The sequence below is a fragment of the Balearica regulorum genome, chromosome 12, assembly GCF_011004875.1.
Source record: "Balearica regulorum gibbericeps isolate bBalReg1 chromosome 12, bBalReg1.pri, whole genome shotgun sequence".
Classification (NCBI taxonomy): Eukaryota; Metazoa; Chordata; class Aves; order Gruiformes; family Gruidae; genus Balearica; species Balearica regulorum.
In genome coordinates this window covers 12,464,136-12,480,219 of record NC_046195.1, presented here as the reverse complement: position 1 = coordinate 12,480,219, position 16,084 = coordinate 12,464,136, and the positions used below count along the sequence as shown (strand labels likewise).

At 37.0% G+C, this 16,084-nt stretch overlaps 1 protein-coding gene across 1 annotated transcript in view; it reads right to left on the bottom strand.

The window, feature by feature from the left end:
* Positions 1-1,189: 1,189 nt before the first annotated feature.
* Positions 1,190-16,084, bottom strand: part of TRPM7 (transient receptor potential cation channel subfamily M member 7) — a 59,952-nt gene continuing 45,057 nt past the window's right edge. The window contains exons 25-40 of the mRNA XM_075764511.1: positions 15,574-15,706; positions 13,968-15,106; positions 12,242-12,318; positions 11,299-11,358; positions 9,774-9,855; positions 9,306-9,376; positions 8,785-8,822; positions 8,055-8,080; positions 7,648-7,698; positions 7,500-7,565; positions 6,598-6,881; positions 6,188-6,270; positions 5,663-5,868; positions 5,006-5,057; positions 4,808-4,914; positions 1,190-2,700 (exon numbers count right to left, since the gene is read on the bottom strand). Coding sequence (XP_075620626.1) covers positions 2,570-2,700; positions 4,808-4,914; positions 5,006-5,057; positions 5,663-5,868; positions 6,188-6,270; positions 6,598-6,881; positions 7,500-7,565; positions 7,648-7,698; positions 8,055-8,080; positions 8,785-8,822; positions 9,306-9,376; positions 9,774-9,855; positions 11,299-11,358; positions 12,242-12,318; positions 13,968-15,106; positions 15,574-15,706 — 2,606 coding nt within the window. The 3' untranslated portion in view covers positions 1,190-2,569. The remainder of the gene's footprint in view (positions 2,701-4,807; positions 4,915-5,005; positions 5,058-5,662; positions 5,869-6,187; positions 6,271-6,597; positions 6,882-7,499; positions 7,566-7,647; positions 7,699-8,054; positions 8,081-8,784; positions 8,823-9,305; positions 9,377-9,773; positions 9,856-11,298; positions 11,359-12,241; positions 12,319-13,967; positions 15,107-15,573; positions 15,707-16,084) is intronic.

The window sequence follows — 16,084 nt, the reverse complement described above, 5'->3', positions numbered from 1 at the left end:
TACTTTCCTCTTCTTCAGTAATCTAAAGGAAATTTAAAAGCTAAAGGATCACAGCTCTTCTCTATTCACAGAGCACTTCAAGAGTGATGAGGTTTCAGCAGACGAGTGAAACTTGATGTTCTCAACCAAATTAAATTACATGGGGTAATCTTCATGTTCCTACAGCCTGACATCAACAGGACATGGTATTATCCTAACGAGGTCAGGCTACTTCTTCAAAACAACTTTCTTTTCTTCGCCAGTACACCTTTCCAATGCCTTCCCTGAAGGACACTTACATTTATAATTTTTTTTTTCTGCTAGTGTGAAGGAGAAGACAATTTGTGAAAGTTGTACTTCTCCCCCCGCTCAATTCAGACATAGGCTTCTCATATAATTGTAGCTGTAAGTCTCTCAGAGCAAGTTAGTGCTCCTTCAGGAAGATGTACAGAAACACGTTAGTGTTAACCACTCCAAGTCTTACATACATTCCCCAAGCCTATTTGTCCCTTTTGGTCTTGGAAAGGCTTCAGGCTCTAGTCGCTGCAATACTGAGCACAGGAAACACTCCCCACTATCACACACCCATTGCACAAAAGTCACATCTGTTTGTTTTGTTAAGAAATGATTCACAGGCAAAACTAAATTTTACTGAATTTGTAAAAATTAACTGTGCATTGTTAAGTATTTGTCAGGAAACAAAGGTTCCTATCCTTTACTCACAATTTTCCCAAAACCATTTTCCTATTTCATACACTGAATTTAGTCACATTTTCACAACACCTGATGCTCCTCTAGAAATCCTTCCCAATTTGAAGAGCCAGCCTCACTTACTGATTATCTGTTGCTGTTACCTGGCCAAGAATCTAGCATTAAAAAGGTGTAAGTACATCTTGAATAACTGCCCATTACCTCACAGCAACAAAAGGGGATGCAGTCAGGCATCCACAAAGCAGCTCCTAATTCAAAACAAATATTGTAAAGAGCTTTAAGATATTTTTGTCTCATTCACCCATTAACCCCATCACATATGTTTGTCTACTATGAGAGTTTTCACTTTCCTCCTCCCTAGTTTCTGGTGTTAGCTAAAGTTGAGATACCTCAACGGTGGACAACTGCTTTGATCCAGCATGGCAAATTCTACTTTTCTGCATAGAGTTACTTAAATTCACTCAAATAACCTTTCAGACTAAGATGGACAGCAGAAGTCTGTAAACAAGAATAAATTTATTTTAGATTCTTTAAAGATTTAATGATATACAAAATGTATACAGTATTATATCCTTATAACATTTTACCTTTCCCCGTCAAACATAAAACACCATTTAAACAGCTATTGTGTTCGTGCCTTAGGTCTGTATCTATAAGATACACTACTGAATAGAAAATTTATAGAGCTATATACTGCCCTTTTAATTAAAAATTACAAATTAGTACCTATGTAACAAAAAAAAAAAATCGCAGCATGAAACTTCAGTTGGACAACATTTTTTTCTTGCTGAATGCTCAACAATATTTGGGACAGTTAAATTACATTTTATTGGCATGAAGGTGCATTGCAATCTCCCGTACTTTACATAATGCTAATCCAACCCTAGTCTCTCTTAAATAAGTACCACAAATAACATAACATTAAAGATGTTTTCTACACAATTTTAAATACATTTAAAAGTTATGTGTACATTCGGTTTTGATATACTGGTTTTACGAGATCTTTGGAAGGCATAACTTCTGAAGCAGTCACTACATACAAGGAAAAGCACTTCCAACTTGTGTTCTTACAAGGCAACTTATTTGGACCAGTACATACTAATTCTTCTATTAAATATGATTATACCAGTCTATCATGGCTTTGTTACTATTTGACGGTGACTTGATAAAATTGAAATGTATAAAACAAGAAATTTCATTATGCACAATTAGGGCTCTATTCTACAAACCCCTCCCAGCTTTACAGCCATGAAGCTGAATCCTGATTCAGGAGACACTCTCTCGCTATTGGAACAGATCAAGTTCCTACCTTCAGCCTCAGCCTACACGCCTCATTTGGCTCTGTCTTCTTCAAAAGGCCAGATTAAAAGACATCTGGTGAAAAAATATTAGTGGAACGCTTCCAAAACCACTCAAAGAATACTCTGGCATTACAGAGGTAGGTACTTTCTCCTGTCTTTTGCTGATTGACAGTAAGACAGCTGCCAAACAGACAAATGCTTTACCTTAAAACATCAACTACCAAAATCCTTTTGGTTGAAGGCATATTGCACACCACAGGACTACAGAGAGGAAATCTTCCACTAAATAAACAAATAAACAAATAAAAATAAATAGACCTTCTGCTAAAAGCGCCTTTAAAAACGTATCTTAAATACTTGTCATTATTCAACCTTTAAAATGATCAGCCGCCGAGCGATTCTCTGTAGATGGTTATCACATGTTGTTAGGTCCTTAGATTACAGACCAGCCAAAATTCCACTTAGACAGAAATCCTTGTTTTGACATATCTTTCTTTTAATTATAGTGAAGGAAAGATAAGTGACAACTTTGTGACATTCCACGAAGTTTGGATGAAGCCACTGATTTGGTCACATCATTAGAGCATCAGACGAATAGAATTAGCTGAATCGGATTCTTTGGTGCAGCTTCCAGGCTGAATTGTCAATTCAGGGGAATCATCCTGAGGAAATATGATCTTGTCAGGTGTGTAATCATTTCTCTTCAGATCTGTACAAACAAAATGAAGTCATATTGATTACTATTTCTTGACCTAATGGAATCAATGGGGCCTAAAACTATTTCAAAGAATTGAGTATACATATGTACTTATAAAGAAGAATTCCTCAATATGCATTGTATCAAAAAAATGTTTTTATCATTTTTTTATCAGCCTAATGCTCTGCTTTAAAAAGTGATGGAAACCTCAGAATTATTTCCTTTATAGATATGACAGCAAGTATTGAGCCAGCTTTCCATGGAAATCAGATCCTTCCATTGTATGCTTTGATATTACCAGGATTTACAACTCAAATTTTAAATAAATGACCTCTCTTCATGTGAGACAGAACCTGGAAGAGAAGTGTGAAACAAGCAGGAGTCATGCAAGTTCCTTATGTTGTTCTGCTGGAGTCTAAAAGCCTGGTACAGTGAAACAATTTCAAGGTTTGAGATGAATGTAACTTAGTCCATGCAGCAAAAATATCTGGAATTGAAATTTTTTAACAGAATTAATTATGCAGACCTAGACATGGGCTTTTTTGGGGGGGTTTGTGTTTGGTTTTTTAAACCAACAAAAAACCCAAACCAAAAGAATCATACAACAAAAACACACAAAACCCCCAAACACCAAAAATACCACCACCCCCACACACACACCCCAAAACCCCAACCAGAAAACAAGCACCATTTTGTTTAAAAAGCCTGAAGGTTTGGAGTCATCTTGACCTGGTTTTCCTATTTTTTCAATAAAACTTTTTTACTGTATCTTCTGAAGTCTTGATCAATCTAGTCCACCTTCCTCAAATACTACAGTATGGATATAGAACACACAGACATTCTTAATTCCTTAATTTAGGATTTTATCTTAAGAAGGCGTATCGTTTCAAAAGTAAAATTACAAAACTGCTGTTTAGTACTTATTCCACTTTCATAGCACAACATAACTATTTCATTAAGTATTATACAACATTCCATGTGTGTTGGGTTTGTGTGGCAAGGTTTTGGTAGTGGGTGGGGGCATGGGCTATAGGGGTGGCTCCTGTGAGGAGCTTCTAGAAGCTTCCACAGTGTCTGGTAGAGCCAATGCCAGCCAGCCCCAAGATGGGCCCGCCTCTGGCCAAGGCCAAGCCAATCAGCGCCTCTGTGATAACATATTTAAGAAGGGGGGAAGTTTTTTTACATAGGGAGGGGGAAGTGCGGAGATGTAACATCAAGGTCAGTGCAGGAGGAGGGGGGAGGAGGAGGTGCTCCAGACACCGGAGCAGAGATCCCCCTGCAGCCCGTGGTGAAGACCATGGTGAAGCAGGCTGTTCCCCTGCAGACCGTGGAGGAAGGATGAGGGGGTGTAGAGATTCCACCTGCAGCCCGTGGAGGACCCTACGCTGGAGCAGGTGGAGGTACCCGAGGGAGGCTGTGGCCTGTGGGAAGCCCGAGCTGAAGCAAGTCCCTGGCCGGACCGGTAGACCCATGGAGAGGGGAGCCCATGCCAGGGCAGGTTTTGGTGGCAGGACTTGTGACCCCGTGGGAGACCCACGCTGCAACAGTTTTCTCCTAAAGGTCTGCACCCCATGGAAGAGACCACGCCGGAGCAGTTCGGGAAGGACTGTAGCCCGTGGGAGAGACTCCATTTTGGAGCAGGGGAAGGATGAGAGGAGTCCTCCCCCCGAGGACAACGAAGCGGCAGAAACAACGTGCGCTGCACTGACCGCAACCCCCATTCCCCCTCCCCCCATTCCCCCCCCCCCCCCCCCATTCCCCCCCCGCCACTGAGGGAGGGGAGGAGGTTTGAAGCTGGGAGTGAAGTTGAGCCCGGGAAGGGGGGAGGGGTGGGGGAGGTGTTTTAAGGCTTGATGTTATTTGATTTTTTTTTCATTGCTCTATTCTGTTTAGTAATAAATTAGATGAATCCCTTTTTTCTAAGTTCAGTTTGTTTTGCTCGTGATGATAATTAGCTCTCCCTGTCCTTATCTCGACCCAAGCCTTTTGTTAACTTCTCCTCCCCATCATGCTGGGGAAGGAGTGAGTGAGCGGCCGCGTGGTGCTCAGCTGCCGGCTGGGCCTAAACCACGACACCATGACATGAGTGTATCACAAGAAGAAATACAGCAACTCTTACCAGGAAGTTTAAGTTTCCTGCAGCAGGAATTACAGTGATGCTTTGCTCTGAAGTTTTTTATTGCATCCTCTCCCAAATTGGCCGGACCAAACACCATATCATATGACCTTAGAAAGAAAGTGCATGTGAATATGGGTTGCGCATGTTCTCTGGTGAAAATTTTATACTACTCTTCTTTAAACCCTTCTTTAACCTTACCTTTTTTCTCCAGCTTTTATCACAGAGGGATCTGTCAAATTTTCACCAACACCTTCAGACAGCACATGAAGAAAAAGTTAAATCTGATACATTACATAAATGCATTAATATTGAAAAGCCTTGGCATCCTTAGCTATGACTTCTCAGCTTCCCCAAGAATAAAAGCAGAAGGAAAAAAAATAATTCAAATGACATGTGATACTCTTTACCCTTATAAAGGTTGCTCCTAAACAAGCACTTTGTACTCCTCAGATTTCTTCTACCTGTTTTTACATCTGCCTGTAATTCCTAACTTTAGTTTTCACCCATGAGAAAGAAGTTTCCTAGATAGTTCTCACAGCAAGAATATCTGACACACAATTCAGAATAAATACAGCTTACCATACTGGCACTACAGAAATGTGCCAAAAAATAGAACTTTTAATGGTACATATCATTAGGAAAAGATGTATATATTTATATTCCCTGTGCTGCTGTAACATTTAATGCCATATTAAACAAGACGACCATAGATTCAGATTAACTAGACCAAGATGCACTAAATAATGCTTGTCATTTATTACAGGCATACGAATTCTTAATAAAATGCTATCACCAGAGAAAAACCCACATACATCTATCTTGGCCCCAATCCCAATTTCAAAATAAGGACATTACCTTGCAGATCCAGTACCAACAATTCTCCTCTTGTATATTCATAAGTCCAATGGCTGAAAGCTAGCATAACCTCCTCTAGCATGTTAGCTGGAATTATTTCATCACCATTATTGTTGTTGTATTTTCTAAATTCTCCAGTCATGCACTCTTCAACTGCAAACCATTGCCCAGCAGAGTGGCAATATAACAGGAAAACTTCCAAGAACCTAGTAAAAAGCATACTTAATGAATGTATTTCCAAAATAGATGACAAATTTATTATTGCTACTAGATTTTTATTTGATTTACTAATAATTTAAATAATTTGAAACTATTGTACAAAGTTATTTATATTATTACACTAGGCTAGAATCAGTGCACAAAGTATCAAGAGAAAATACTGCCAAGGATAATTCTGCTTGACACATCCATAGTAATGTTCTGAGACGTATATTCACACATCAGTACCTTAACATATTTGATCCATCTGTTAACAACATACTATGTCAAAAGTATGCAACATAATGAAAGTTGAAATGCACTCACCTTGGAGAGTATGGAATGGATTTGGGCTTCATTTGATTGAAAGCAAAGGTGAGCTTCTGTGCTGCCCTCTGCTGTTGTATTTCCTACAATTCAAAGCCCGTATTTCATTAGCTGTATTACATGACAGGGAACGGTAAGGAGCCAAAAAGGCAGCAGGAACAGTGTCTATTCCCCCAAGGCAGTGTAACTAATTGCTTGCTTTTTAAATTATGTCTACATTTTAAGAGTTTGAGCTCTTTTATTAAGTAAACTATACCGGAGCAGAGTTTTTAACTCTTCAGCTCACAGAACTGCAGACTAACCTTTTGTTTCTTTTTTTAAGAAGTATATACTATTTTTCAGAGCGGAGGGAATCCTGTTTAACATATAATGCCCATCTATGTTTAATAATTGACAAGTATAAAACTTACTCTCAAGCACAAGTGTAACACAGTGTCCTCCTTATAAATGCTTGACCAAGTATTCACAACTTCAGGAAGAAAAGACTTGATGATGTAAAGATGTCCTGACTTCAGAATATCATATTCTGACCACGTGCACACTACTTTAAGAGCTCGACGTAAACCTCCTCCCATCTCCTCTTTACTTAAAAATTCAATTTTAGCGCAGAGTCCTAGTTGTGACCAGGAAGACATGCTGTTGTTCAAGATGCTGGGAGAACTTTCTTCAAGGCGGTACACAGTGACTGGTTCACCTGGGTTACAACACAAAAAGCAATTAGTGCATTTAATTTTCCAATTAAAAACACTGAAAAACCTACAGTTTCTTAGATTTCAACATGCTGCAATATTAAGTTGTTACTAACATCCTGAATTTAAAAAAAAATAAATAAATTTAAAACTACCCAGTGGGAAGACCCCAACTTCTTTCATACAGCAGTTTTGTCCTCCTAATTAGAACTATTAATGACACTGTTCAAACAGCATTAAGAACACTGAATAAACATTTGTTTACACTTTATATGAGTCAGGACAACTTAAAGGAATCCTTCCAGAATAGTTTGTTAGAAAAACTGTTAGTGCAATACTATCATCATTGCATCACCATTTCTGAGGACAACTACAATTACATCTAGATTTCATAATCAAGTGAGCTGCCCTCGAAAAGGTGTCATACTCATGTATGACATGAGTGCTACAAGACAGACACTAGACTTCTTTTAGTTCACTAAAACTTCAGTTTCACACTTGCTTTGAGCAAGTGTGAAATTTGGCTTGATTGTTCTATATTAGAAGGAATCTGTACAGAGCTTCCTTTTGCTTTCTTCCCCAAAAGACCATAGTGAACCAACAACAAGGAGTACAATTCTTACCTCTGGGAGGCACAGGAGTGAATGGAATGCTCTGTGATAATCTCATCAAGTTATTTCTTTCTACAGCTAGAAGAAAATCACAGCATTTGTTAAAGGATCTAGTAAGTGTCATTAAAAATATGAACATTAGTCCATTAGAGGGACTGACCTGAGTAATAGTAATTGATATCCATGATAGGCTTGAAAGGAGAAGCAATGCCTGGAAGATTTAAAAAAAAAAAAAAAAAAAAAAAAAAAAGAGATTAAAAAAAAAGAGATACTGCCTGCTACCTGTATTGTGTATTAAAATTACTACACGCAAAGAACACTTGCCAAGTAACTAGAGTTTGAAAGATTTGCTGTGCAGAAAATTAAGTATCATGTTTAATTCTTCAATGGGGGGGGGAATAAAAAATTGTAGTGCTCAATGGTAGGCTATTTATAAAACAAAACAAACAAACCATTATGTGTCCATTAAGTTCCAACTTATCAGTAGTTAAAGGCATTCTCATACAAGATCCAAACAGTTGCTTGATTGAAAAGCTCCCAGCTTGTTTATAACAGAAACAAACTTACCATTCAATGCATCTTCTTCAGATGGCCTGTGAAGTGCCAGAAAACCAACAGTCATTGCTTCTTAAAAACTTATTTTGTATTCACCTATTTTGACACATCATCCTAGGTCACTTTGTTAACCTGGCAGTATTGCTTTTATCCTATTTTTTCCAAGGGCAGTACAAGTTTCTTAATTACAAAACAGTAATGGAAGGCTGTTAAGTAATCTCGTGTTTTTAGAGCTATACTTTAAATACCACCAAGTCACGCACAACATTATGTAAAGTTTGCATCACAAGAGCTCATTCCCACAGAGGCGTTTTAATTAAAACTTGTTCACAACAGCTTACCCTTCTGTTATCAGATTAATAAGGTAATGGCTTTAACAGTTAACTCAGGGGATAATTGTTAACAAGAGCAATGTCTGCACAATTTCAGAGAAGGTCTATAGTTTGAAAGGTTGGGTAAAGACCTTTACCAGGAAGCTAGCTCCTTAATAAGTGTCAACACAGTCATTTTCATTTAAGGGCATGTTTTGCCCTCTGACATGTGACCCCATTAATCTAAATAGAACCCGTCACAGCATTCCAGTGAACGCATTCAGTTATTTATTAGGAAAAAAAAACCCTTAAACCTTGTTTTTTCATTAAACACAACTGAATACTGCTATAGCCAAAGACAACAACCAAAAAGAAAAACAAATGTAAACATACAGTAATAAAATCGCTCCATTAGTAGAAAGCTTACTTACATTTGACTGCTATTTGAAGGTCTACCTTGTAACCAATCCTTTAAAACAAAGGAGAAGAAAAACAAAGAAGGTTTCAGTTTTGCAAGGAAAACATAGTACATAGTATATTTAATCGGAGGTGATAATGTGTTTTAAGATCTTGCACTACAGCCTGTTTATCGGAAATACTTTGCCTGGCTGTACTGAACTGCAGTTGAATGGAAAGACTCAAATACAGCTAAGGAATGGTAACTACAGTTAAAAGAATAGATAAGGTTACATATTCACTATTGTTTATGGACTATATAATTATTTTCTTAAACAAAAATTTGTGGTTTTCTCCATAATCAGGAAGCGGCATATGTTTTCATAGTGAGAACATGCACGACTTTCCCTTCAGTCAAAACAGGCTTCCTTCTGTTGCCTCCTTGAACAAATGAGTCCACAAATCAGTATTATTCTTTACACAATCTGTTTTATCTCCTTTATTTGTTCATAGTTTCTAGTTCTGCTTAACAACAACAAAAAAGGAGGATACAAACCGTCAGTAAGGCTGCTTTAGAGTCCACTTGCTGAGCGTCTTCACTCGATGCTCTTCTACTCTTGCTGTATACTACGAATGAAAGAGATTCATAACTGGACAAAGAATAGCATGCGTCATTGTTACTTACCTATTTTCTAATAGAGCGAGCAACCAGAAAGCTTAGTGTAGCTCTCAAAAAAGCCTGATTCACAACTATCTGATCTTTACGAGTTTCCAGCACAGTCCTGACTAGAACACTTAGCTTTTTATGACTCTAGCTGTCTGTGGCAAATGTAAGGTAACAGAATTCAGCTGGCATGACTAGAAAAACCACGATGAGACACAGGAGCAGATACAAGTAGCACCAATCATGAGAATATTTCAAGATGCTTTAACTTTTTGTGTTTCCTTTGTATCTTCTTAGAATATGCATTATCAATACAATTTAGAGATAAAATTAGGTCACTTGAAAAGATGACATACTTACATTGTTCTGAATGGACTGCCAGAGGGTCAGTAAACCCACCGCAAGAACTAGATTGTCTTAGACCACAGTCAGTTTGAAGACCCTACCAAAAAAATACACATATCATTAGTCTTCATTATAATTGTTTTCAACTAGTACTACTGTGGCACACAATCTGCCTAGTTTTCTTTTCTAGGACTATCTAGGATTTTTTTTTTTTTGAACTTCTGGATGTACCTCAAACAACTTGCTGCATAAAAATGTACAAATTAAGTGCATAATCCTGTTAAAATGCTCTTCATGGTCACCATCAGTTCTAACATTTTCAGGTGCACATTAAGACTACTGACCCATACTGAAAGAATTCTTTTAAAAAGAACGTTACAATAGGATACAACTACAGAAACGTACATTACACTGGATCTCTACAAGCACCAAGTTCAGCCATTCTGTCACATGCCTTCGTTAACCATCAATTCTCATTTAAGAACTTGGCTCTGGCAGAAACAAAAGTTCAGGCTGAAGTCACTGAAAATAGGTACAGAAAACTAGAGAAGCCTTGCCATCTAAACCTCTACAGTTTACGAATGGAATTTCCTCATGGACTTATTCTTTAATAATAATTACATACTGCCTGAGTATCTACCGAGGTGGTCATCTTTTGACAACAAAATATTTCTTTTGCAAAAATGAGAAAGGCAGTTTCACCACAAACTAGAGCTACATGTAGGCTGGCATAAGGCTAGAAAATTCCTTACAGCCAGCCTAATAATTCCAATGGTTACCTGAAAAAAAATTTCAAGATTTTAAAGAATAAAAAAACCTAGAACTTGGAATGCTATACCCTGCTTTGATTCCAAGATTTATAACTTAGGAAATTGTAACCACTCTTTTTCACCCTTCTCTCTTAAGGAACGCACACACACACACATGCTTGTGTATATGTGTGTCCAAAATATGTGTGTGTATATGAGAGAGAGAGTGCATATGTGTGTGTATATATACACATATATATCTAAGTGTGTGTGTGTATATATACATGAGAAAGACTATTACTTTACATCTCTAAACACAAATACTTCACTGGAAGGCAACACAGAGAATGCACCTACTGAAAGTGTCCTCTGAAGGCCCGTTTTTAGGTCTATATGCATTTCAGTGTTCAGCATACATCTTCAGTATCTTAAAGCCAATGACTGTAGGGCCTACATGAAAGGTAAGAATCAAACCAGTCCCGCCAGTTAAAATGGGACAACTCTATTACTAAGTGTTTAAAAACAGTGGTACTGTCTAGAAATGCTACTGGAATTTGCCTCCCAACGGCACCAAACACTGGAACTATTTAGACCTACGTCAAGGAGACATCCGGCTGTATTTGTACAAAGGTTCCACTGTACAACTTTTTTCTTTTTCTTTTTTCCCCCCACAACCAGGGTTTACTTACAGATAATTATGTAAGAAAATAAGAGTTCCCTGTCTTTGATGTAAAGAATACATTGGTATCTAGCAAAAATAATGCCTCTTATAAATGGAAACTTTTACTTACTTGAAGTCTGGTTGTCTCTATGCCCTCCAATATAGCTTTTTTGAAGTCTTCCTGTTGCTCCTATTAAAAAAAAAAAACAACCACAAAAAAAACCCCCACCCCAAACAACCCAAAACATGAAGCAAATTGTAAACATTATTACCAAAAAAGCCATACCAAACATACACACACACAAAAAAGCTTTTTGTCACACATTATACTTATCAGAAAGTCCAGAAGGAGAAACTCAGCAGAACACTGACATTGCAAATGGTCATAATGCAATTCTCAAGTCAGATTCTCCCCTGAATAAGGGGTAACTGCAAATAGTAACTTGTATTTACTAACTTATCTCAACAGCTACAGTGAGAAAAGTAGCTTTTTTATATATACTACAGCACTTGGAGGACAGGTTTGTTACAATTAATCACTTTCCATTTAGTTATTTTTATTATTCTTTAAGAAAATGGAAATTATATGCCATTTCAGTTTATGATAAGTTTATTAGAAAGGCTTTTAATTCTTGAAACCATAATGAGCAATTTTTGTCACTTTTAAAAATCATATATGCTATCATCTTGCTCTATAAAATACTATGGAAATCACCGAAATCTTCCTAATTTTGAAATTTATGAGTGTGAAACATTTCATTAAACACTAATTATGAGATATGTAATTTTATCTTAATTCACAGTTGTAGTCTCAGCTTTCATAACCTCAGATCTTGTTTAATATTTCATTGGCCTCATATTATGAAGCAACAGTACTTGATGTGTAGTTAAGATTTTCACTAGATTTTTTTTTTTTTTAAATCATAAACCAGACATACATTCTTTCCAGGCTGCATTTTGCAAGTTCTTTTATTATATTTGCTCTTAGACTTTTTCAAAACATATTGTGAAGTTACAGTTAAAAAAAAAAAATTATCCCCATTAACATATTTGATAAAGTCTTCCATGCTTACCTCGATGTCAGCACTTCTTTCTTTCATTTTGCTTGCTGCCTCTTTAAACCGCTGTAACTCCATGCTGTCTCTGTGACCTTTGACACAGTGAATTGAAAAACAATATTCAAAATCAAAGGCAACCTCTGATGTTCTGACCATGCCAATAGTTTGCATCACCATAGCAAAGGGTTACAAACCATCTAAGTTCTGTGTGCCTGTTTGCACTAGAGAAGACCGTCCAAAGAGAGTAAAAATCAGTGTAACAAAATATTAATATGAAACTATTGCTTTTCCCGCATTAAGGTGTGGATTACCACAATTCAAAAAGTAAAACTAACATCTTAACATTTTACTCAAGCACATGCTCCTCATGTGAAAGGAGCATGGAAGTCTGAATTACAGTATTTTTATGTAGGTATGGCAAATGAAGGAAAAGCAGACAGTTTTCTTGAAGTAGCTTTTACAATATACCCTTCATCCTCCCAGCTGCAAGAAATACTTTTCAGAATTTTACCAAGCATGTGGCTTTATAATGAATGAAAATCTACTTGGCTTTCCAATGGAAAGTTGTAATGTGTCACAAGTTTCATCAAATGTGGACAATAAGAATGAAGAGTATGCTCTAAATGCTACAGATATCAGAGGACCATACACTAAAAATTTGGCTCCAGTAAAATAAGTATAGTTAGTATTCAAAGTTATTAGTGGTGAAGGACATTTAAAGATTAGAGTTATACAATCACTGTCCATTATTTCTGTTTAGTCTTGCTTTCTGAATTTAAAAAGTTTTCTTTTTATAAACCATGAGGAAGTTATAAACAAATAGCTAGAGAGTATACAAACATGTAGATACTCTTCCTACGTACACATAAATCTAAAAATACGAGTGCATGTAGGTAACTTCTTAGAACTCCACATTTCACAGCAGTAGAATACACTCTTGTCTAAAGATTTAAATTTTTACATCCTCAACAAACCTTTGGAAAACACTGAGACATCCCTGAACAACTGGGGCAAGACAACACCTCTGCAGGCAACCTGACAATTCCAGATAGTGATCTGCTATACACTAAGCGTACTTAAAGTATTATCTACTTTACAGAAATCAGTTAGTAAACCCACACCTGTGTTTTGCAATGAATCTGCCACTGTTTTACCATTCAAATACATAGGTAACTCTAACCAAAAACATGCATCTTTTTACTGTTAAGCATAATGCTGTATTTAATAAAAGGACTTTGGAAGCTTCCAAAACGACTGCCAAAAGATACGCTAGCCGAGGCAACAGTGGAAGATCCAAGTTATAACAGTGTTTAGAAACATAGTATAGGAGGATCCCTCAGCTTGACACAGATACCACAAAGATATTTCTCCAGGATTCCATCAGCCTAAGAAGTCTTCTGTAATTACGTCAAGGAATAGACAATATTTTTAATTTATGCAATGAGAAGGTAGGAGCTTTATAATGAATCACAAAAAGTTTGGTCTACAATGCCCGTACCAAGTTGTAGAGCTGCTAATTGCATAAAACTGCTATACTGAACAACCAGCTAACGTTTTTCAGAAAAATATTGTCTATGTGACAGATTATAAAGAAATTTAAATTTAAGTAAAAAAAATAAATTCAAGCAACATAGGGAAATTAGAGATGTTAAAAGCAAAAAAAGCAGAGCAAAATGGTAGAATAAAGTCACCTGCAACCGGAATACACCCAAAATACTATACAATTCTTGATAAGTCAAACCTTGTGGCTTAGATTTGGTCCACAGTTTATGAAGCAGTCCCATAAGGATGTTAGAACATAAATCTTGGTTTTGTAGTTCCATTGCATGGACATGCTGAGTTTTGGAAAGTTCATCTTTAATATTCAATTTTCCATGCGAGCCGCCACAGTTGACTGTTGACATCAAGTTGCCAGTTGACAAAGAGAACTTCGTTTGGGGGTTGTTCTTCGATAAGTTGACAGAGGACTGGTGATCACATTTGTCAACTCTGCAGCTGTAGTTATCATTAGTGTCACTCTCATCATGAATAAAACCACAATTAATGTATCCTCCATTTTCAACACAAGGTTGGGTGAAAGCAAGGCAAGCAGAGCCAGAAGCAAGAGGATAAGAGCAGCTAATAACGACTTCAGGACATTCAGAATCTACTTTGTCATACTTACCCACAAATGCACCAAATTCTACATTATTATCTCCTTCTGTGGCCTTAGAGAAAACAGTCTCTTCATGCTTTGCTGAAGAATCCAGCTGACCTTTGCAACTGGGCCGAGATGGAGTGCTAACAAAAAATTTAGCTGTTGGGGATGTTACATGTGGCATGCTGTTGGACGAATTGCCTAATTTTTTACTTTTACTAATAGATTTTGAGATCTCTGAAGCCTGTATTCGTTGGCGAAGTTCTGGAGGGGAAACAGCATTTGAAAACAAGGCACTGCCTGAGGAACCTGCCTCTTGAAAGTTTGTTTCTTCTCTTCGGGGAACTGGAGCTAACTCCTGACCAATTGTCTTATGTTGGACTTCTTTTTCATCACGTATAGAAATGTTACAGAGTAAAGCATTATTACTTTCAAGGCCTCCTTGCGGAAAAGAACCAAAGACATTTCCAATGCTATGCTTTTTCCACACAGATGATCTTAGAGAGCCATCCTCAATGAGGTTTTGTGCCAAATGTTTTGAAATGCTCAATTCGCGTGTGATTTCATTATGAACCTTGCTGGCTTCTGAAGCTTTCTGTGCAGTCAGTGTTTTCAGAGTATCCACAGTTAGAGCAGAGAGATCCTGTAGGTGGCCAATCTGTGAATCTAAAGACTGTAATGACCGTTTTATGTAGTTGACACGATCACCAACTTCCTTTATCTGAATGCACATTTGTTCCACCCTATGAAAAATCAAATTATGAAGTAGCTATGAAAGGTATTTTTCTCAATATGCAAAAGAAACATCTTTTCAACTCTTTCTGCTCATTTAAGGAAAAAACCTCTGAAATTTCAAAATTTGAAATATAGTGTTGGACTATTTTATAATACAACATTTGTACATACTTCTGAATCACAGAATTAACGTACACATCAATAGGGTCCTATAGCACTTTTTCAAATTTATCAGTTCCTTAAAACATCATGAAAACTAAATAATACAATTGCCTCAGCTTACTGAGTGCTGCTACAGATCAGGAAGCATCAATCACATTATTAGTTTCTGCATAGCAATAGAAAGACATCATCTAAAGTTTGCATAAGCATTTATTTTCTTTAGCTGCATTTTACCCCCCTTAAAGCTCATTTCATAAAACTGCAAAAAGTTCTAAGCTTCTCTATTCAGAAATTTTAGTTGTAAATATTCTACCGTTCAAACGTGACTCGAATCCTCTCCTCACTTCCAGAATGAAATTTATCATCCTTTTCATTGAAATACATCTCAACACACAGCTCCTCAAAATCATGAAGCTTCTTTTGATCTTCTTCTGTCAGGAAGAGTTCTAAGGAGAGATTCAGCAGTTAAGAAGGTGGATATTCAGTGAAGTAGTACAGGTGTTGGAAACTAAATACCCACAACTTTACAAAAGGTGTTAAAAATAAAATAAAAAACCACCAAAAACCCCACAACCAACAAAAAACCCACAGTGCCACCAAAGACCCTTCCCCTCTCCTTGCTAGAAAAAAGTTCAAGGTCAAAGGTTTCCAGTAAAATAAAAATCAAAATAGTAATTCTGAGAGGATCTGTGCACCACATTACCATTCCTTACACTCCTACCCTCCAACTCCTTATTTCTTTGAGGCAGAAGCTAGTTCCTTAGCTGGATTTTAACATCTGTGGAACACTTCCCCCATCCCCCCTTTTTAAGTTTTCAAAGGTT